This window comes from Microtus pennsylvanicus, chromosome X (genome assembly GCF_037038515.1).
Source record: "Microtus pennsylvanicus isolate mMicPen1 chromosome X, mMicPen1.hap1, whole genome shotgun sequence".
In the NCBI taxonomy this organism is placed as follows: Eukaryota; Metazoa; Chordata; class Mammalia; order Rodentia; family Cricetidae; genus Microtus; species Microtus pennsylvanicus.
The window spans coordinates 128525852-128549363 of NC_134601.1; the positions used below are offsets into that span (position 1 = coordinate 128525852).

The following is a 23512-nucleotide window of genomic DNA, read 5'->3' on the forward strand; positions in this document are numbered from 1 at the left end:
AGAGAGAGAGAGAGAGAGAGAGAGAGAGAGAGAGAGAGAGAGAGAGAGAGAGAGAGAGAAAGTTGAGAGAGAAAGTTGAAGGAGTGTGTATGATACCAACCTGGGGGGAATATATGGCAGCTGACTACTCACAGATTCTGTGAGTATTGTAAGTAGGTTATTGTAGTGAGTAATGATGTAGATAGGTCCAGTAAATTATGCATCCCTTATACTGATTTTTGTTTATAGCTGAGAATCACCTTCAGTTTTTACCATATAGATGTGTTATGTAACTGTATCTAATCTTTAATTGACCTTAGACACAAATAACCTACCATTTCTTAGGTTCCAGTTGAGTCCATGTGTTGACTGGAGAAGATAACAATATTTAGCTACCTTTGGGGGGTTTTATTCTAGATCAGGTGGCAGGTAAATCAAGCTCCAAGTAGATCAGTGCTCCACCCCTGGCCCAGCCTTCCCTGTTACAGTGTGCTAGTGATGCATCCTAGCAGTTTTCTGGGCATCCAACATCAATATAATTGCATCCCTCGCCTTCTCTAGGCTCTGATCAAGGCAGACGGGCAGCATCAGAAGCTGGAATGGAATCAGATAGTGTCGTAAGATGATTCAGGGGTCCAGGGAGGGTATTGCCCAGGGAAGTAACGAGCCTGAGTCAACTCCTATAGGTTCATAGGTGCCACCAAGATAAAGAGTAGAAATTCCAACGATTTTTGGAGGTAGTCAAGAGGGAAGACTCATTACTGCCATCCTTAACCTAGTACATCAGGACTGGAAAAGACATTGGAATTCATCTGAAATCAATGTTCACTCCAAGAAACATCATTTCCCACTCTGTCAGAATGCTTGTCAAGGAAGAATACATACGTTGGATAGCTCCATGTTTGGAGAACTCATTCTAATTTGGTGGGTTGACAACCAAGCCCTCAACCTAAAATAAAACTTTCTCTTATGTCTTTTTTCCTGGTGTCTAAAATTTCACCATTTGTGAGAAGCATTTTTGTGGATGAGAGACTAATCTCTCATGGACACAGTACCACTAAGACTCATCAGCCTCCTAGTGAGCTTAGTTTCTCACATGATTCTTTCCCAGGAGGAAGGAATGAGTGGGCACCAGGCAGAAGCACCTATGGAGCTTCAGCTTGGTAGGTTTCCTCTGTCTGGAGAGTCTCTTCTCAAGCTCCACCATTCTAGGGCACAAAGCCCCAAGTTGACAGAGACTTAGTTTTCAGAATCCAAACTGTGAACATAGAACTCCTTCCCATAGATCTTCATAGTTGACTCGTCATCTCAAAACCATAACTTCCTGTGTCTTGTCCTCTATAACACTACCTTATTCCCTAAAGCCCCACCCCTACACCATAGCCTGCCTCTGCTCAGAACTGTTCAACAACGAGTCATTGCCAACAGTGTAACCCCGGCATTCTGGAAAGAGCGAGCAAAGCGAAGACGTAGATCTATGGACACAAATTTATGGTCGATATCCCCAGCGACACTCTATTGGATAAAACTGATGTTTCCTTTTCCAGCAGGTATCGATTGCAAATACCTTCTTGGTTAGAGGTGGCATTTTTTTCAAGGGGGTCTTGTTACTGCTGTTGCTTCCAACACATAGGACAGGACCTAACTCATATAAAGCAACACATAGGCCAGTACCTGACCTATATCTTATTTTTTACATGAGATTCATATATGTTGCTTCTAGAATGCTTGAAGTTATTTTATTTCATCCCCAAACTGCTAGGGCAGAACTTACTCCCTGCAAGAGTCACACATGATCCACTTACTCTCCTAGGTAGCCTATGAATGATCTTTTGTTGGTTCCTTAGTTACAACTGGCTTAAAGTCTATTGTGTTGTTTTGGAGCTGTTATTTATCCTTAAAAACCCTAGAATTCATTTCTTCCTCAACACTCACTGCTCTCGCCCTAGATTCAGGCTTTATTACATTGCAGCCCTGATTCTTTTCTGTTTCTTTCTTTTTGTTTGTTTTTGAGACAGGCTTCCTGTGTAGCAGGCCTGGCTGTCCTGGCCCTCACGGTGTAGACCAGTTGGCTCTGACTGAGCGTTGACTGAACATTGACTCTGACAACAAATCAAGCTTCTCATAGTCCAATATGCTCTCAGCTTACAATTATGCTTTAGTCTTTCTCTCTAGCCTAGAACATTCTGACTCCAGATACGCCTATGGTTGGGCCCTTATTTATACTCTGATCTCAGTTGAAATGCTGCCTTCTCAGGGTAGCTCTCCTGGATCCTATAGCTTCCCAGGAAGCTATACAAACCATGCTTTCTTTATCCTATTTTATTTTTTCCACTTTTTTGTTGAGAATATTTTTTTCTTACAATATATTCTTCTGATCATGATTTGCCCTCCCTCATCTCCTCTCAGGTACTTCCAACTTCCCCGCCCACTCAACTCCAAGCCTTTTCTCATCTCCTCCCAAGTAAAGTCAGAAAACATAATATATAAGCAAAAGACCTGCAGTGTAAAAAATGCCCAATCAAAGCAATAGGAGACATAAAAAGAAATCTACAAATCCCATTTCATTTGTTTTGTGTTTGCTATTTACTGCTGGGCATGGATCCTACCCTTAAATGTGCCTTATACACCCAGTGAGACTCCATTGGAGAAAACTTAATTTTTCCTTTGCAAGCAGGTACCAATTGGAAGTAGCTTCTTGAGTAGAGGTGAGAGCCTGTGTCTGTTTTCCTCTCCCCTGCTGGGACATGTCTCCTTGAAACTGTGCAGGCCCTGTGCATGCTATCACAGACTCTATGACTTCATATGTGCGTCAGTACTGTTGTGTCTGGAAGGCACGGTTTCCTTGGTGTCACTGATCCCATCTGACTTTTACAACCTTTCCACCTCCTCTACTGCACAGCTCCCTGAGCCCTGAAGGGGAAGGATGAGGACACCTGATGTAGTCTTTCACTCTATGCACATTCTCCAGCTGTGGGTCTCTGTATTAGTTCCTGTCTACTGGAGGAGGAAGCTTCTCTAATGACAGTTGTGTGAGACGTGGATCTACGGGGAAAGAAGAATGCCATTAAGAGTCATTTTACTGCTCTGTTCCTTCAGCACAGTTCTCAACCTTCATAATGTTACGACCCCTTAATACAGTCCCTCATGTTATGGTGATCCCCAACCACAAAGTGATTTTCATTGCTACTTTATAACTGTAGTTTTGCTACTGTTATGAATTGTATTGTAAATCTCTGTGTTTTCTGATGGTCTTAGGTGACCCCGTGAAAGGGTCACTTGACTCTCAAGGAGTTGACCCACAAGTTGGGAACAGCTGCTTTAGCAGAACGAAGTATTTGGTTTTTCTCTAGGCCCATGGCCTACCTAGTCTCAGGTTCATGGCCACTCAAGCATCTTGTACCTTCTTAAATAATTTTTTTTGAGGCAAGGTCTCACATAATCCAGGCTGGCCTTAAATCCTTATGTAGCCAAGGGTGATGAGCCTGACCATATTGTCCACACCTTCCAAGTCCTGGGGTTACTGGCATGCGCCGCCACATCTGGTTATGCAGGGTTGATGATTGAACTCAGAGCTTTATACGTGCCAAGCAATAACTCTACCCAACTGGCCTACGCCTTCCGTCCTTGCTTTTCTGTTTTAGTAATTTGTATCTTTAGGGGCTGAATAGGCTGCTCAGTGGTTAAAGGTACTTACTGTTCTTGTAGAGGACTTGAGTCACATTCACAGCCCGTGACTCTGGCTCCAGGTGGAAACCATGGATCTAGCCTGTTCAGGCACCTACACTCATGTACCTTTCCCACAAGTACACATAATTAAAAATCATAAAAACCAATATTTAAAATGACATTTATGTTGTATATTCTCTCTCTTGACGGGTTTCTCTGTGTAACAGTCCTGGCTGTCCTGGAACTCATTTTGTAGATCAGGTTGACCTCGAACTCACAAATCTCCTCCTGTCTCTGTCTCCCAAGTGCTGGAATTAAAGGTGTGCACCATCATGCCCTGCTGCATTGTCTCTTTAAAACATTTGTTTTTCAAGGAAAGTATTGGCTTCCTAGCAGCTTTGCTTGTTTCTGCATCACCCATTTTTTGGGGGAGGTATTGAGACAGGGTTTCTTTGTGTATCAGCCCTCGCTGTCCTGGAACTAGCTCTTGTAGACCAGGCTGGCCTTGAACTCACAGAGATCCACCTACCTCTGCCTCTCAAGTGCTGGGATTAAAGGTATGCGCCACCACTGCCTGGCTGCATCACCTATTGATGAGTCAATATTTCTTCCTGTTTCTGCTAATGGACCTGTGTATGTGGTAGAAGTGAATTCAAAGTTTAGCTAGTTTTAAAATCTGCTTCAGGTTTTTTCTGTCCTAGGTGTTGCACACAACCTATTTTGTTTTGTGTTGCTGTGATAAAATACTCTGACTAAAAGCAAGTTTGTGAGGAATGGGTTTATTTGGTTTATGTTTCTAGGTCACAGTCCATCATTGATGAAAGTCAGGACAGGAACTCGGGCAGGAAACTGGGTGCAAGAATTGGGAGAACCACTATTTCCCAGTTCACTAACCGACTGGCTCACATAGCTTTCTTAAATGTCCTAGGACTGCCTGCCTAGAGATGATGCTGACCACAGTAGGATGGGCCCTTCTGCATCAATCAGTGATTGAGAGAGCCATCCCCAGCCAGACATGCCCACGAGGCAATCTAATGTAGGTAACCCTTCAATTAAAGCTCTCCTCCCAGATGACTGTAGGACATGCCAAGTTGACAATTAGTGCTAACTAGGACATCAGACCTGATCCACAGGATGAAACCCAAGATGGATCTATAATTGGGGCCAAGAGACGGTGGCTAGACTGGTCATAGACCCTAAGGGAGAATTATCATTTTTGTTATTCTGCTCAACGGACATAATATTAAATAGATTTCTAATGACTTATTAGCACATTCTCAATCCTTATCATAAAAGTTTCTGTTTGCAGCAGATGATGAGCAACACAGAGACCCACTAGTCAAAGTGCAGCGAATAAGAGACTGGAATGTTCAGCCCCAAAGGGGGCATCTATAGCCCAACTTCTCCTGGATGAAGGATGGGGCAGAAAGATTGCAAGAGCCAGAGGTAGTCCATGACTACAAGGAAGCAGTCTTTCAGACAAAGCAGGGCAAAGGCACACACAAACTCACAACAGTTAGTATGCAAATGCATATGACTGGAACAAGCTCAAGCCAGAATCCCGGCATGGAGAGAGAAAGTTGGCAATGAGTCTGCAGCTCTAGCTGAGGAGCTATTGGCATTTGATGGTTGGCAGGAGAGGGAGAGGCACAGTTTTCTTTAAGTCAGCTCCACCATGCTCCAGTGTTTGGTCACATATCCAAGAGTATATGGGCAGTACAAATCGGACATGTTGGTTTTGTTTGTTTATTTAAAAAATGAGGACACTTCTTTGTCATTTGATTTTTTTGAGTTGATCTTGTAACCTGTCACATTACTGAAGGTATTTATCAGCTGTAGGAGTTCCCTGGTAGAATTTTTGGGTCACTTATGTACACTATCATCTGCAAATAGCAAAAGTTTGACTTCTTCCTTTTCAATTTGAATCCCCTTGATCTTTTATTGTCTTATTGCTCTAGCAGGAACTTCAAGCACTATGTTGAAGAGATATGGAGAGAGTGGACAGCCTTGTCTTGTTCCTGATTTTAGTGGAATCACTTTGAGTTTCTCTCCATTTAATTTGATGTTGGCTGTTGGATTTTTGTATATTGCCCTTATTATGTTTCGGTATGATCCTTGTATCCCTGATCTCTCCAATAACTTTATCACGAAGGGGTGTTGGATTTTGTTGAATGCTTTTTCAGAGTCTAATGAGATGATCATATTGGTTTTTTCAGTTTATTTATATGGTGGATTACATTGATAGATTTTCGTATGTTGAACCATCCTGTAGGTGGAGGGAATGGAAGGAGTGGAGGGAGTGGGAACTGGGATTGGTATGTAAAATGAAAAGGATAGTTTTTCTTTTACAAAAGAAAGGAAATTATTAAAATAAATAGATAAATAATGAGACCCAAAGTTGAGTGGATAGAGAATAAGAATGGGGCTAGGAGTTACAGGAGGGGTGAATATGATCAAAATACACTGTATGAGATTTGGTTTGGGGAACTTTCCAGACACGGGGTGGGGAGATTTAAGACCCTGAGGACCAGGACATCTGCAGCAATAAAGTCTCTTCTAACAACAGCAACAAAAAAGACATGAAATTGGGAAGCAGTTGCATTTGGGAAGAGGTGAGGGAGGAATGGAGGGTATTCAAGATATGTTGTATGTGTGACATTCTCTTTTTTTCAGGTCTTTTTGTTTTTGTTTGTTTTTTTCAGGACAGAATTTCTCTGTGTAGCCCTGGCTGTCCAGAAACATACTCTGTAGACCAGACTGGCCTCAAACTCAGAGATCCGCCTGCCTCTTTCTCCTAAGTGCTGGGATTAAAGGCGTGCGCCACTACTGTCCAGCATGACATTCTCAAAGAAATAAAAAAAAATATGTGAAAGGTAGGGGGTGTGGAGAGGGAGAGAGGAAAGCTGACTAGGACAGATATCAAATACAATGCAATGCTTTCTTCCCCTTCTCTTGTTTTCCGAAGTCTCCTTATCTTCCAAGGTCACTTCTGGTGTAAGCCCTTCCAATCTGAAACCTTGCTTTAGAGAATTTGGTGCTAGTTTTCAAAAAGCTCCTATGTAGGTAAAGCATTCCAGCCTCAGAGGAGGAAAGGGAAAATACCCCCCCCCTTTTATTTAAATCCCATTTCCTTCCTATTTTTACTAGCTTGTTATGTTAGGAAGTTGACGCGGAGAAATTGGTTTTGAGAGTGGATGCAACCGTATGGTTGGGTGGTGTTGGCACTGTCCTTGGAGCCATCCAAAAATGCTCCCAGATTTGCTTTAGGCTAATTGGTACAATCCCATATTTCAGGAGACAAGAATTGATTTCTGTGGTGGGGGTGCTAAAATAACAGTGCCGCTCAGGACTTTTGACCAGTGGTTGTTCCAGTGACAGTCATCACTAGACCAGAAGAGCTGAGCATAGGATGCAGAACTCTGCGCAAGGCAGAAGGGAGAAAGGATGCAAGAAGCTGGATCCCTGGGGGCACTAAGCAGATAGACTGGCTCAGCTTTCATTTAGGTTCCGTATAGTTTTGAATTCCTTTCCAGTTATAGGACCAATAAATTCCCTTTATTAAAACAGTTTGAATAGGCTTTTCTGCCATTCGCAGCTACAATGATTCTATCTAAGAGAGCTAGGAAATCTCAGAAGGTTTAGGGGAAGAGGTGAGAAGCCCCCAGATAGTGTGATGTGCTCCCTTTATTACGGTCTACATCTATGCTCCTGTGTGTCAGGAATTGGCTCCAACATTGCCCACTTGAATAAACTACAAATAACCATGGCAACCACACTGGACTCTCTTTTCTTCCCGACTGCCAATCAAATCGTCCACCACAATGGCTCTATCTTATTATCTCTGCAGCTCTCCCTCCTCTCTCAAACCTACAGCCTCTGCCCTAGTCCAAATTCCATGGGCCACAAGAGCATCCTGACTTCACTTCGTCTCCTCTTTCATTGATTCATCCTCTCCTCCCACCCTTGCTTTCTCTGTTCCCGCCACAGTAAACTGTTAGCCATACAAAAAGTGGCAGCTTCATCCGTTGTCTTGCAGACAATAAACTCCCTAAGCACATGGTCACACACAGCTCCTCCCTTCCGAATTCTTAGCATGTGGCACACACTCACTACAGTTTACTAATGTGAAATGAATGACTGACTACAAGAATGAGTCTTTCTGCCTGTTCTCTAGACAACATCTGTGTTGATTGCACTTCTTTCCCGTGTTCCTTGACTAATTCTTTACTCTTTTAGACTAGACCTTGATATGGTCTCTTCTGGAAGGGCTGCCCTCTTGGTTATACTGTGTCGTCACCATCTGTTGCAGTGGGCATATCCCCAAGTGTGATCAGCATTTCTGGGACAACGGGCCCATGTCTCATTCCTGTTTGATTCATAAGGCCCAGCACAGAGTTGGGCACAGAGAAAGCCTGCGATGAATGTTTGTTGAATGAATGAATTCAAGGTATGCATGTGAGCCGAAGACGGAGTCTGCTGATACCTCAGAGCGACCTGCTCTTTTCTGCCCTCCCTCCTCCTTTTTGCCATCTGCTTTTAAACACTGCTATTCCCTATCCCAGGCCACAGTGATTCTATTGGCCATCAGAGAAAGGTTAGACTTCCCTGCCGCCCAATCTCTTTTTTCCATCACTTCCTTTCCCCTGCTGTGACATTAGTCACACCTTCACACACTGGCACACCCTTTCCTTTCTCTGGAGCCGTCCTGAAGCCCTTTCCTCATTAATTCAACTCACTTCTTCCTCAGGTTCCTCGGTGTGTAGAGTCAGGAACAGCTCACGTGCTGTGGGTTCCATTGTCTTCACACCTTACTACTTGTGTGTCCCATTGCTGTGTCTGTCCCAGTGGCTTAAGTGTTACAATGTTTGTGTATATCCCAGTGACTATGTATCTATGGATCATATGTTTTAGCCTCTGAGAGCCTTTCTGTCTTTATATCCTAGTGGTTTTGTATTTATTTCAGTGTCTCAGTATTCCACTGACTATGTGTCCTGTTGACCTCTATATACAAGTGTCTGGGAATCTTCCAGTCAATGTCTGCACATCCTGGCGTCTATGATTTCTGGTACTGGTATTTGCCTTTATGTGTATGTACTATTCTCTTTGTATCCCAGTGACTGTACCTGCCTTAGTAGTATATTAGGAAATAACTTAATGGCGTAGATCACGGTGTCTTTGATTTTTCTGTTTCAAATTGTGGCTATGCACCTTAATGTCTGTTTTCTAGAGTCTGTATGGCATATGGTCTGTGTACACTCCAATATTTATTTGTCTCAATTTGTGTGTTCCAGTGTGTGTGTGTGTGTTCCAGTGTGTGTGTGTGTGTGTCCTATTGTTCGTGTGTTGCAGGTATCTGTGTCTATTGACTACACATGCTTGGATTTGTGTCTCATTGTCTATATAGCCTAATGCCTGTTTCCCAGGGTCTTCATGTCTTATGTATGTATGGTCTATCTGTCCCAGAGCTGTGTATTTCCCCATGTTTTGAGGTTTTTATGGATGCATGTGTGTCTACATGTGTGTATTTCAGTTTTATTTCTCAGTGACAGTGTAAGCCATTGCCTATTTGCCCTAGTATCTGTGTGTCCTAGAATATCTATGTTCAATAGTCTCTTGGTGCTTGTGTGAATATGAGAATATATTTATGACCCACAGTGTGTGTGTGTGTGTTAATGAATGCATATCCTTGTGCCTAAATTTCTTGGTGTATTTATGTCAAGGTGTCTGTCTTCCTCCGATTCTGTATGTCTCATTGACTGGGTGTACTATTGGCTTAGAACTACACTGAGCATTTTTATCGATCATTTATGCCTGGGTCAAACACAAGATTTGTGGTTTTCTGCATCTCTTTGTGTCATATATCTGTGTTTTTCATCACCAGCATGGTCCTGTGTTGACATGCTGCTTTGTATTTTCCACCTTCAGTTTCTACGTACCTCTGTCCTGAGCACCCTAATAGCGCTGTGTCTCAGGACCTAACATGCCTCAGATATGTGCCTCTCCATATTGATGTGACTGCGTATCTTTAAGTAGCATTGCGTATCCCCAGAGCTCCTGTGTTACATGTCTTCGAATGTGTTGTGTTGATGATGTGAGCATCTGTGTGTGACTTAATATCTTTTTTTTCTTGGCTTTCAAGACAGGATTTCTCTGTGTAGTCCTGACTGTCCTGGAACTCACTCTGTAGATCAGTTGGCCTCAAACTTAGAGATCTATCTGCCTCTGCCTCTTGAGCACTGAGATTAGACATAGTATCTTTGTGAAGCAGAGTCTCTATGTATTAGTGTCTGTGTACCCCAGTGACCGTGTTTAAGCTTGTCTTTCTTATGTCCCATGGGTCTGTGTATCTTTGGGTCTGCGTATGTTTCCTTGGTTTTCAGTGTCATTGTGTCCCACTGTCTGTGTTGGCAGAATGTTGCACTGTGTCTCTAGTTTTTAGTAGTTTTCTGTCCCTTTGCCTACATCTCTGTCTCTACGGACTTGTATCTGTGTTGCATGCATACGTAAATCGGTGTCCAAACGCCTGTAGGCTCTAGTATCTGCTTACACAATTTTTGCGTCAGTGTGTCTGCACATCTCAGTGTGTGGAAAACCAGATATGTTTATCTTGATACCTCTGTGTCCAAGTGTCTGTTTCTTGGATTCTGCATATCTCTTTCCTGTTTCCTGTCGCAGTGTTTGTATGTCCCAGAATTACTTTTTGGTATCTTGGTGTGCCTTGGTTTATTTGTGCTTGTTTCTGTATGTGCCCATGGTTGTGTGTTTCAATGTCTATATGTCCCAGTGTCTGTATGGTATGTTTCCGTTTCTGAGCACTCAGTTTGTATGTTCCTTTATCTGAGTGCCACAATGTCTGTATTTCGCCACTTTTATCCTTCTGTGCCCCAGAATTGGATGGTGTTGGTTTCTTTCAGCTAATATCTTTGTTTCCTAGTGTCTGAGTACTCTATTGGCTATATTCTCTAGAATGTCTGCACATTCAAGTATCTCTGTCAGGGCTACATCTCAGCATTTATGAATCACAACATTTCTGTATTCCAGTGTCTGTGCACTCTAAGCTCAAATGACTGCCTTTGCCTATGACTATGAGCTAATGTCTATGTGTCCCAGTGTCTCTGAGTTGCAGAATTTGTTCTCATTGTCTATGTAACCCAAAGATTGTGTGGCACAGTGTCAGTTTCCCACCATCTATAGATTATAACGCCTCTCTTTACTGTATGTCTTCATGACTCTGTAATGGCTCCTGTCCCAATCACCATAGGTTCCCGAGTCTCTGTAGATTAGTGTCTGTAGACTCTGGTGGCTATTTGTGTCTTGCATTGTGTCTCCGAGTTGATTTTTGTTTTTTACATAAAAGCAAGAGTTTATTTGGGTGTTATAGTTTCATAGGGTTAGAGCCCATGATGGTGGAGAAGATGCAGCAGGCAGCAGCAGGCGGCTGAAGCAGCAGCTGAGAGCTTACGTGTAGATTTTCAAGCAAGGAGCAGAGAGAGGGCACACTGGGAATGGCACCAGTTTTTTTGAAAACTCCAAGCCTGCCTCTAGCGACACACTTCCCCCAACAAGGCTACACTACCTAAAACCCAAACAGTTCCCCCAACCGGGAAGGAAGTATTCACACATACAAGCCTACGTGGGCCGTTCTCACTCAAACCACCCTTTGCTCGTATGAAGAGCCTTCATTCGGTTTCTAGCTCTTACATCAGGGGGCTCACAACCATTTGGAACTCTAGTTCCAGAGGATCTGACATCTTCTTCTGCCTTCCAAGGGTACCTTTACTCACATTCATTGACATACACAGAGATACATAATTAAAAAGACAATAAGTATTTTCAAGAAATGCTAGGATATTTAGAAAGTTGTATTATATGAGTTCTATTAATATTAAGCAGTAAATTAATGAAATGTCCTTCATAGGTTATGTAATTAATTCAGAAAATAGCTCTTTATTCATACCTCATACAGGTGGCATATATTTTTCTTTTCATTTATTTTTCTCTTTTTTGCATTTTTATTATTTAAAACAATTTTTAAATTTAAATATATTTGATCATATTCTTCCCTCCTTTAGGTGATCTCCCCTCCCTATCCACCCAACTTTAAGTTTTTTCTCACAAAACAAACAAAACCCAACACAACAACAAAAATCTCCAAACCAAGAAAAACAAAACTACAGCCCCTCAAAACCAAAACAAAATAAAACACCAAACTGTTGCCATATAAAAGCACACACACAACTGTTCATGCCATTATATGTTGGTCAACTATTCCTGAACATGAGGCCTGTCCTCGAGTGGTTGACATACCCACTGTCATTCTATTGGATAAAACTGATTTTGTGTCTCCAAGCAGGTACAAGTGATGGTTAGCTAAGTTTTGATTCTTTAATTCATTGGTTCATTGATTTAATCTCTTTTCCAAAATATAACAAAACACAGTAAGATAAAACAAAAAGAAAAACACCTAGTAGTGCCACTCCCTTGGGGACATTTTTTCTCCAAAAATAACTGCAGTATTTCAATTTTCTTGTATCTGTTGAGACTTTCTTTGTGCCCACATATGTGGTCAATTTTGGAGAAAGTTCTATGAGGTGCTAAGAAGAAGGTTCTTTTTGTTTGGGTGAAATGTTCTGCAAATATCTGTTAGGTCCAGCATTTCTCTGTTTAGTTTTTGTCGGGATGACCTGTTTTGGTGAGAGTAGAGTATTGAAGTCTCCCACTATCAGTGTGAGGGTCAATGTGTGATTTAACCTGTAGTAGCGTTCCTTTTACAAACTTAGGGATACTTGTTTCGGGGGCATAGATGTTAAAAATTGTGATGTCCTCTGACTTAAGGCCCACTTCCTAAGATGGAATCCATACCTCCAAGTGCTTGGGTCACCAAGAACTAGAGACTAGATAGCCCAGGGATCCAGGGTAAAACCAAATACAACTAAAGGAACAGAGCAATAACATAATGACATTCTGATGTACTCATGGATTGGTACCTTATTTAGCAGGCATCATCAGAGAAGTTCTTCATGCAGCAGATGGGAGCAGATGCAGAGATCCACGGCCAGATGTTACAGACACGGTGGGTGGGTGGGGGGAGACAGACACACACTTTGGAACACATGGCTCTAAATATGATGTCTCCATCAAATCCCTCCCCTCAGAATTCAGGGATCCCCAGCGAAGAGGAGGCAGAAAGAGTGTAAGAGCCAGAGGGGATGGAGAGAACACGGTCCTCTGAATCACCTGAGCAAGGCTTGTATGAACTCACAGAGACTGAATCAGCAAGCATAGGGCCTGCATGGGTCTGCACCAGGCCCCCTGCTTATAAACTATAGCTTTCAGTTTAGTGTTTTTATTAGACTCCTAAATGTATGAGCTCATGGGTCTCTGATGCTTTTGCCTTCTCTTGGACTTTTCCCGTTTTGTTTGTTTGCCTTGTCCAATTTCAGTGTGATGGTTTCTGTTTTATCTTATTATGTTTTATTTTGCTACATTTTGTTGTTATCTCTTAGAAGTCTATTTTTTTCCAATGAGAGACAGAAAGGGGGTGGATCTAGATGGGATGGGAGGTAGGGAGGAACTGGAAGAAGTAGAGGGAGGAGAAACTGCAATCAGGATATATTGTATGAGAAAAGAATTTGTTTTCAATAAAGGTGAAAAACAAAAAAAGAATTGAAATGTGTTCTTGATTTTTCTGTTGATGAGTATATGTAGTGTAGTTTTCCTAACTCTTCTTCTGATTAGTTTTGTTTTGAAGTCTGTTTTGTCAGATATCACAATAGCAACACCATCTTGTTTCTTCGGTGCATTTGCTTGGAATATTTATTTCCATCATTTTACTCTGAAGTAAGTGTCTATCTTTGATGTTAAAGTTTGTTTCTTGGATGCAGCAGAAGGATGAATCCTGTTTTTGCACCCATTTTGGCAGTGTGTGTCTTTACTGGGAAATTAAGATCATTGATGTTGAGAGATATCAATGACCAGTCGTTGCTGATTTATGTTATTTTGTTGTTGTTGTTGCTGCTGCTGCTGCTGGTGGTGGTGGTGGTGGTGGTGGTGGTGGTGTGTGTACGTGTGTGTGCTTCTCTTCTTTTGACTTTGCTGATCTGGAATTATTTATTTCCTGTGTTTTCTTGGATGTATTAGTTAACTCTTTTAGGTTGGAGTTTTTCTTCTAGCACCTTCTATATGGCTGTATTTGTAGATAGATATTGCTTAAATTTGGTGTTATCACAGAATGCCTTCTTTTCTCTATCTATGGTAGTTTAAGGTTTTTCTGGGTATATTTATCTGGGTTGGCATCTGTGGTCTCTTAGAGTCTGCAGCACATATGTCTAGGCCCTTCTGGCTTTTAGAGTCTTCACCAGGAAGTCAGGTGTAATTCTAGTAGGCCTGCCCTTATATGTTACTTGGTCCTTTCCCCTTGCAGCTTTTAATATTCTTTGTTAGGTATGTTTAGTGCTTTGATTATTATGGGATGAAGGGACTTTCTTTTCTGGTCCAACTATTTGGTGTTCTGTATACTGCCAGGAATTTTTTAGATTTAACATTTTCTTTAACTGATGTATCTGTTTCTTCTATTTTTTCTTCAGTGTGTGAGAGTATCTCTTTCACCTGTTGTATTCTGTTGGTGAAACTTGCCTCTATTGTTCCTGTTTGAGTTCCTAAAATTTTCATTTTCAGAATTCCCTCATTTTGGGTTTCCATTATTGATTCTTCTTCCGCCTTCAGTCTTAAATGTTTTTATTTATTTTCTGACACTGTTTTTGTGTTTTCATAGATTTCTTTAAGGGATTTCTTCATTTCCTCTTTTAGGACCTTTATAATAGCTATAAAGGCTATTTAGGGTCTCTTTTTGTGCTTCAGCTATGTTGGACCTGCTGTGGCAGAGTGGCTGAGCTCTAGTGGAAACATATTGTCCTGGCTGCAATTGATTGTGTTGTTATGTTGGCCTTTAGGCATCCAGGATTGTGAAGACTGTAATTCTAGGTGCTAATATCTGGTCTTGTCTTTGTTGGGTGGGTATTTTACTCTCTGGTTTCTGTTGTCCTGTCTAGTTTTTAGGAAGAGAGTGGTGGCTGTGTGTTGCCTATAAAAAAATCTTCCTGTGTCCTGATAGGTATTGGAACTGAGGGTTTCAATTAAAGTGTGTTTCTGGATATCAGGACCTGAGACTTAGTAATGGTGATGGTCTGGGTGGTGGTGGCGCACGCCTTTAATCCTAGCACTCGGGAGGCAGAGACAGGTGGATCTCTGTGAGTTTGAGGCCAGCATGGTCTACAAGAGTTAGTTCCAGTATAGGCTCCAAAACTACAGAGAAGTCTGTCTCAAAAAACCGTAGAATCAAAAAAAAAAAAAGGAAAAAAAGGAATGGGGATGGGCTGAGGGTTTGTGAAGGGAAGAAGGCACGGTGTTCCACCAGTATCTGCTTAGTCCCCTGGGAATAAGGGCACAGAGTGTGGAGAGGCTACAGCAGAAGGTCTGCTCCAGAGCTGGGGAGGAGATCGGGGCATGGGGAAGATCTGCAACTAGCTTACTTGCTTTCCTATTTGGAGTGGCCTCTGGTTTTCAAGGGAGTTCCTGCTGACCTTGGAGGCTGGGACAAAGCAATGAGTGGGAGTAAGGAAGTTTGGAGGTGAAGATATGTGTGAGGCCCTGGAGATGGGAACAGGAGGAGAAGGGGGGCTGCCACGGGTATTCTGTGGCAGATCTGGGGATGAGACTGAAGGATTGGACTTGGAGGAGCAAAGGGAGAGGGGAAGATTTACAGTTAGCTCACGTGTTTTCCTGACCAGCGTGTGCCTCTTAGTTTTTACCATTTCTACACCTGTGTATCTGTGCTCCAGGGCCATTGTCACATTGCCTGTAAATACCAGCTCTATTTAATTCTATGTGTGTATGTGCATGCCTCATCATGGACTCCACTCCCCAGAACAACGTGCCAGTTTTCCTGCGCCTCACTGCCAGTTTACCTTGGCATGTGTATCAGAGTGTTTACTTTCCCCAATGTTCGCCAGTCTCTGTATCCTTGTGTCTCGCTGGTATCTTACAGCCCCCGACTATTCACCTCAGCATTTATTTGCTCTCGTGTTAGTACTTTGTTCTGTCTCTGAAATTAGTTTTCCATTTGCTGCATTTTTCTGTGCCAGGTCTTGGTGTTCTCGTATCTCAGGTTCTGTGTGCTCCTTTGTGTATATATACCAGTGTCTCTGTGTACCAGTATTTGGCACTATTGCCTCTGCATTTCTGTGTATCTGATACCTGTAATAGAGCTTCTGTGTGTGTTAAATATTTATTCATGCCAGTGTGTCTGTGTGTTTTAGTGGCCATCTATGTTTTCCTTTGTCTGTGTGAATCATAAAATCTGTATGGTGAGCACTTGAGTTATATCTACATAATTCAGTTTCCCAAGATTTCTGTATACCAAGGTTTCTGTGTCCTGGTGTCTGTAGTTTCTCTGGTATGCTGTCATCCAGTGTCTGCATGCTCTTGGTTGTCAGTAAGTCTATGAGTGTCTGTTTCCAACTCTTAATACTTTCCTATGCCATAAATTCAATCAGTCTGTGTTTCAGTACCAACATAGCCCTATCTCTGGGTATCCCTATGACACTGCATTATTTACTTCTGACCTTATGTCTGTGTGCCTTGGCTGTATGTCTAAATGCCTATGTATCCTTACCCTTGTATGTGTCTGAGGTTTAGCTTAAGCTTCTTTTCTAGTGTCTCTATGTGCCCATGTAGCTCTGTGTTTCATTACCTGCTTATCTACTGAGTTGGCATTGTTTGAGGATATGCGTGTGTGTGTCCCCTTTCCTGTGTAGCTCTTAGTTTTTGTGCATTCCTGATTATATCTACCAGTGATTCTTTACATGTTTCTCAATTTTTGTATATTTGTAATTCTTTTTATAAAATTTTATTTATTTATTCATTTATTAAAAATGTCCGTCTCCTCCCATCCTCCCACTTCCCTCCCCCTCCCTCTTCTCCCCCTCTCCCTTGCTCTCCAGTCCTAAGAGAAGTCAGGGTACCCTGCCCTGTGGGAAGTTCAAGCCCCCGCTCCATCTAGGTCTAGGAAGATGTGCATCCAAACAGACTAGGCTCCCAAAAATCCAGTGCATGCAGTAGAATCAAAATCCGGTGTCATTGTCATTGGCTTCTCAGTTTGCCCTCATTGTCAGCCACATTCAGAGAGTTTGTGAATCCTTGCACATCCCTGAGTTTGTATATGCAGAATCTTTACATGACTTTGAGTGTGTCCACATGCTACCTACTGACTACACAAGGTGGCTGGGTACCCACCAGCCTCTGTATTCCACTCTCAGTTTGCTCTTATTTCTGCGTGACCCTAACTCTTTGCACATACTGGACACTCTGGGATCCAGCAATGTGTTCCTGCATTTTTGTGTCTGTGTCCCTGAGTTCCTTTGTTCCAGGTAGCATCCGCGTGCTAATGGTCTGTGTATGCTGTCCTCTGTGTGCCCACTATTGAAGAGCACCCAAGTCTGTGCATCTCTAGAACTTTCTTTCTCATGTCTAAATCTCTGTGTTTTGCTAGTTCCCTTCTCCGCCTGTCTCTCCTGCATTTCGTCAGTGTCTCTGTGTGAATACTTATAGGACTGAACCTAAACTCTCCTAGTCCCCGATTCTTTGTCTCGGGTTCCACATGATGGCATTACTGTTTCTGTGAATTTATTTGTCTGACTATTTCTTTGCATCTGTTTCTTTCTGTCTCATTGTCCTCGGTTTTATGTCTTTGCCTCCCTATTATAGCCTGGAGCCATGCCTTTTAACCATAACCCACTACCTTTTTGTCCTTAGGTTGAAACCACTGCTCTTATCCCTTTATTTGTAGCCTTGGTTTGGTGCCTGCTATATGTCACTATTGAAGGTGTCCTCAAGTATATTCTGATTTAATGTCTTTGCATCCCTACCTTTCTCATCGTCTTCTGCCTCCTGACACATTCTGGGTCTAGTTAGCTTCCTTCCTCCCTCCCTCCCTCCCTCCCTCTTTCTTTCTTTCTTTCTTTCTTTCTTTCTTTCTTTCTTTCTTTCTTTCATCTCTACCTTTCCAGGCATATTGACTTCCTTGCCAAATCTACCCCATGTTTATGTGACTACATTTGTGGGTTCGCATGCCCATGTTTACTACTTCTCTTTCTCTGAGTTTCTATGCCTCTCTATGTCATTTCATCCCAGTGCTGGCACCCGACTTTTCCTTATGTCTGTGCTATCTGGTCTGATTTCTATATCTTTTTGTGGTTTTCATTGTTCAGGGCTTTTCCTTCTTTGTTTCTAGATCTTGGAGTATGTGGATCTCTGCTGTTGGCTCAGCCTTCTTCTGTATGTGCTGGTGTCACCGCATCTTTGCCATGCAATGTCTGTTTCTACCCCTCGCATGTTTCTGGCTGTGTGTCTCCATGTTACCACTCCATCCCCACCTATGTCTGCAGGTAAGAGGGTCAGGATACTCCTACATTTCTACTTTTTTTCATGCTTTGTTGGTTTTTTGGACTGTGATCCTGACCAGTGTCTTCCTGGCTTTCTTTGTACCTTTATGTCTCTGTGATCTTAATATCTCAGCTCCAGGCTAAATCTCTGTGTCAACTGGTTTCTATGCTGTTATGTCTCACTTTTCACATTCGTCATTGTGCGTTTGGCCCAAAGTCATCTTGTTTTTATCTCTTTAAAGTTACTGTGAAGGGACAGTAACTCAAGCCATGGGAACATTGAACTCCAGCAAGAAAACATATGTTTCTATCTCTGATATCATCACTCTGGCACTCTGTCCTCTTAGTGTCTTTGTGTCCATATGTTCATGGTTTTCGTTTTATTGTTGCTGCTGTTGTTTGGAGACAAGTCCCTGTCTTCTGGCTCAAGATGGCCTTAAACTCACTACGAAGCTCAGACTGGCCTTGAAATTGTGGCCATATTCCTGTGTCAGCCTTGCAAATGCTGAGATTCCAGGCGTATGGCCCCACACCCAGCTGTTCATGTTTCATTGTTCTGAGTTCCCTGTCCTTTCTACTGCTATGTCTCCTCTGTCACCATGTCTCCATATTCATGCCTTTGTGGCTATTTTTCTGCATGTGACCCATGTCTTTGGTTGCATGCCTACTGTTATTTAATGGTTATTCTTGTTCATTCATTTATTCTGCAAATATTTATTAAGCACCTACCATCACCACGAACTGTGGCTACACGGGGGATTCAGAACAGATTCTTGTTCTCAGAGAGGTTACAGGCTTAGCCAGGATCCAGATGATTATTACACAGTATGAAAAGTGCTGAGATTGGACGGGACATAATGCAGGTGCCAAACTCAACCTCATGGAAGGCCCAGGGAATGTCTTCTAGGAGAAGGAACAACTAAGACTTGAAAAATGAATCAAGTTTACCTAGATAAAGGAAGAGTATCCCGCACAGAAGGTGAATACATATAGAAGTCCAATGGCGGGGTCGATCATAGTTTATTAGGTAAATCCAAGAGCTATGAGTACACTGTAGAAATACGGGGATGCTATGAGAGGGACTGGTGACCCAGTGAGGCTTTGCTTGTAAGAAAGACAGTCTGGGGCCTAGGAAAAGGAAAATGAATGGGAGGGTGAGGTGGAGGTGGGATGGTGGATTCTGGGAGGAATAGATGGAGATGTGGGGGGTTGATGAGATCAAAGTCCATTGTATACATGTGTGAAATTCTCCAATAATGAATAAAAAAGAAAGTCACTCCCAGGGCTAATGTGAATTTGGAGGGAGCAGAGAGTATAAACAAGAACTACGAGGTGAGACTACTAAAGCTTTTACCTCTGTGCTTCCTGGCGGATTCGCCCCTTAGCACACGCATATACAGTCTTTAAGTGCACCTCCGTACCCAGGCCTGTGTCCTGGATGACTCCATGCCCTAGCCACTGGATCTCCCAGTTTTATATCTCCTGGCTCTAGGTACAAGAGTCATCACAGAACATAGGCAAGGTAGGGCTGGCCCAGCAGCTGTTCGACATGAGAGCGTTTCACCAGCCAGCATGAAGTCCAGCACGGACGAAGCCTTGATGACTCTTTCAGCAGCTTCTTGCCTAGTACCACTGGCACATCTGGGCCATGGTGCTTCTGTAAATAAGACCCAGTAGGTCCTGTTACCAGCCGGATGCCTGGGTGCTGAAACTGTCCTGTGGAAGAGAAGATGCAATTGGAGCTCTGGGGAGGTCTGAAAGCAGGGAATCTAGGAAGAAAGAGGCAGGGGAGAGGCTCAGGAGGGGAGAGGCTAGACACTGAAGAAAGCCAGATGGGACAGGGGTATGGTGTGGAAGTGGAGAGTCAAGACTGCAGAGAGAAAGAGAGTAAGAAGCTGGGCTTGGAGAAGACAGGAAGATACAGGGGAGAAAGAGGTTCAAAGAGCCTTAGGGAGGTGAAGCTATCTGTTCGACCTGTCATGGCTGGTCTCGGGTGCTGCCGGGGTCATCTGACTTCTTATAGTCTACAGTCCACTTTCACAGAAAGCTAAATACGCAGATGGTGCTTTATAATACTAAGATCTTGCTGTGTCTTTCTCTGTTTAGAACCTTTCACGGCTCCCCCGCCATGGCTTTGAGATAAAGTCTGACTCCTCATGCTGACATTCAGCGGGATCACGCCAGCACTAGCTCTGCCAGTCTCTGTCCCTTGTCCCCACACTTCTCAGCCTTCCAGATGCAGTGCCCTCCCTCTTTTGAGAGCCTTTTCTTGAGCTCTGTGGCTGGGGACATTTTCCTACTTTGGGTCACTGTAGGTTCCTGGGCAGCTCCCTTCACACTCACCCCTCCTCGTGATCCCTATTCTATGGCCGACTCTTTCCTCTTCCTGTATCAGTGGCTTCCTAAAGGCAGAGCCTGGCTTTCATTTCTCTGCACAGTTGGGAACCCGCTAGACCATCATCCTAAAAAAGGTTTCTTGGCTGAAGAAAAGACTCAGAGGTTAAGAGCACTTACTGCTCCTGTAGAAGTCCTGAGTTTGGTTGCCAGCACCCACATGGGCTCACAAACTGCTTTAACTCTCGTTCCAGGGAATCTGAGGTCCTCTATTGGCCTCTGGAGTTACTCAGCACACACATACATGCAGGCAAAACATCCATATACACACAAATAAAAATAAATAAAGAAAGGAAGGAAAGAAGAAAGAAAAAGGAAAAGAAAGAGGTTTCTATTAGGACTGGTACATTGTGGTTTTTCTCAACCTCAGCAGCACTTACCCATCAGGCCACGGGCTGAGGGGCTGAGACCTGAGCCATTGGCCACATAAAACCCCAAATGGGGTAGCTGTAGTATGCTAGGGTGTCTGTAGTGGTGACGAAGGATGAGGAAGTTGAGGTGGGGCCCAAGTTGGATGGTGAGATGGGTTGCAGAAGCCACATGGAGCTTCAGCTGGGTCTTCTTCACCAGGGCAGGCTGGTTCCAGGGTAAGATCAAGGTGCCCTCACCATGCACAGATATGGAACTGCGGTTTACTGTAATAGTGTAGGCCCGGGGTTTATCTGAAGTGATTGTGATGATCTGGAAGTATGTACGGGTCTGGTCCTCGTGACCTGGTCTTGGCGGTGCTCCAAGCAACTTGCCACTCACATGCAACCCTGTAAAGGGGAAATGCAGGCACAGAGCACAGGCTGTCACCCTAGCATGCACATGGTGACCCATTGCACAGGCAGGGCTGAGGTCTCAGGTTCCAGGGTTCCCATGGCAGAATTCAGATTTGTGGCTAGAATGCTATCTCTCCTGTGGGAATGCTTCCACCATGGTCCACCCTGAGCTGCGGGTAAGAGGAGCATGTGCACATGCTCACTCTTATGTGGCTATTCGCATGCTCGCCTATTGCTCTATAAATCTGTGTGTTTTTTTAAAAAAAAATCTGTGTGTTTGGTTATATTCTGATGAGGATCTCTGGAATATCAGTACATCGACATGTTTGAAGAAGATGGTATGTTACAATGTGTATCTTTACTTGTACCTCTGAATGTGTTGGTGTTCTATGTCTTGGCTGTTTGTAAGATAGGCCAACAAGTATAAAGTGTTAGTATGCACACATCTGGATGCATATCACTGTGTGTCAGGTGACTGTTTCTGTACACTAGTCTCTTTCATGTGTCTGATGTGGCAGAGAATATGTGCTACTTCTGTGCATTTGATTCCTGGGAATTGGGCTCAATCTGGAAGCATCAGGGCTTCTAAGTCAGAATGTGTTGATGTGTATGGGTTACTGTGTGGCACATATTTACGTATTTATGGGTATGTGGAATATCAAAATAATTTACCATATGCCCCGATATGTATCTTAGTGATTTTTACGAATGTGCTTGTTTACTTTGGGGGGGGGACTTTTAAATTTTATTTATTTATTTATTTACTTATTTATTTATTTATTTTTTGATTTATGTATTTTTGAGACAGCATCTCACCATGTAGCTCTGGCTGTCTTGGTACTCACTATGTGGCTTAGGCTGGCCTTGAACTCACAGAGAATCCTTTTGCTTGTACCTCCTGAGAACTAACTGGGATTTAAGGTGTGCACCACTACACCTAATTTTAGATTTATTTATGTATTATTTATGTGTGTGAATGCTTTGCCAGCATGTATGTATGTGTACCATGTACATGCCTGGTGCCTGTGGATATCAGAAGAGGGTGTTAGATCTCCTGGAACTAGAGTTACAGATGTTTGTGAGTCATATATTTGTTTTCATATGTATGCTTGCATATTACAAGGTATTATATATAATTATTTTATACATTATAAAATATAAGGCATATAAATATATAGAGAACATACTTACACATATATGTATTATAAACATTATATTATCTAGACCAATATTATATGTACGTATGTACATACTCTAGACCTCTAGAACTGTAAGCCAATAAAACTCTCTTTATGAAGTAATACCCCAGTATATAAAATATGTCATTATTTTATATACTCTACTATAATATATATATAATAAAATGCTAAATATCTAGGGTTACTAACATGAGAACACTCAGTTGTGGTTGTTTGAGAATGGAGGCCTTGCGGCTCTCACCTGCCTTAGGGTCCTCTATGAGTTGCAGTAGGTCCCCTGGGCGCCCATCCAGGGTGAAGCAGATCTTCTCTCCTGAGTGAGGAATGCGGACCACAAAGTGGGGATCCCCATCCACTGAAAGGCAGGAGAAGAAACTCTGAAGTTCTGAGTCTTGAAGGAATGGGAGAAAGGAGAGGGCAAGGAGAAGAGGAGAACGGAAGGATGTCTATTTCCCAAGACAGAGGTACTGGAGTGGGGAGAAGAAGAGGGAGAGGAAGAGAGGGAGAGGGAGGGGCAGAGAGGGAGAAGAAAAGGGAGAGAGGGAAAGAGAGAGGGAGAAAGAACCCGGTGTCAGTACCAGTGTACAAAGTGGTGGGGGGATGTGAGTGGATTACCTAAGGACGAGAAGGTGAAGATGCCTGGCAATGTGCCTGCAAAGAATAGAGGACATACATTGATAAGCAATTGATCTAACACATCCCTAACAATCCTGGGACCCTCTGGCTTCTGAGTCCTAGGTAAGGGCCAAACCTGAGCTCAGTATTTAAACTTTTTCTGGAATTTATTTTCCCAATATTTTCTTTATGCTTTATTCTATACTAGTCAAATTGACTTATTTTTTTTTATTGTTTTTCTTTGAGTCAGGGTCTCACTGTATAGCCCAGGCTGGACTTGATCTCTTGATCCTCATTCCCTTAGCCTCTAGAGTTCTAGGATCACGCATGACTATCACACTTGACCCTGAACTGACAGTTGTTATGAACTTTTTCAATTTTTTTTGTAGCTTCCTGTTTTTCTTGCCATTTGGAATGTTTTCCTTTTCTTTTGTTAATCAAAGTCAATTTC

General features: G+C 42.8%; 2 protein-coding genes across 3 annotated transcripts in view; one reads left to right on the top strand and one right to left on the bottom strand.

Annotated features, from left to right (window-relative positions):
* The window catches only part of Maged2 (MAGE family member D2), a 126399-nt gene that overhangs the window by 58267 nt on the left and 44620 nt on the right, over nt 1-23512 (top strand). The window lies entirely within an intron of this gene.
* Nucleotides 19134-23512, bottom strand: part of Itih6 (inter-alpha-trypsin inhibitor heavy chain family member 6) — a 30452-nt gene continuing 26073 nt past the window's right edge. The window contains exons 11-14 of the mRNA XM_075957885.1: nt 23062-23097; nt 22688-22801; nt 20864-21241; nt 19134-19805 (exon numbers count right to left, since the gene is read on the bottom strand). Of these exons, the coding sequence (XP_075814000.1) occupies nt 19594-19805; nt 20864-21241; nt 22688-22801; nt 23062-23097 (740 nt within the window). The 3' untranslated portion in view covers nt 19134-19593. The remainder of the gene's footprint in view (nt 19806-20863; nt 21242-22687; nt 22802-23061; nt 23098-23512) is intronic.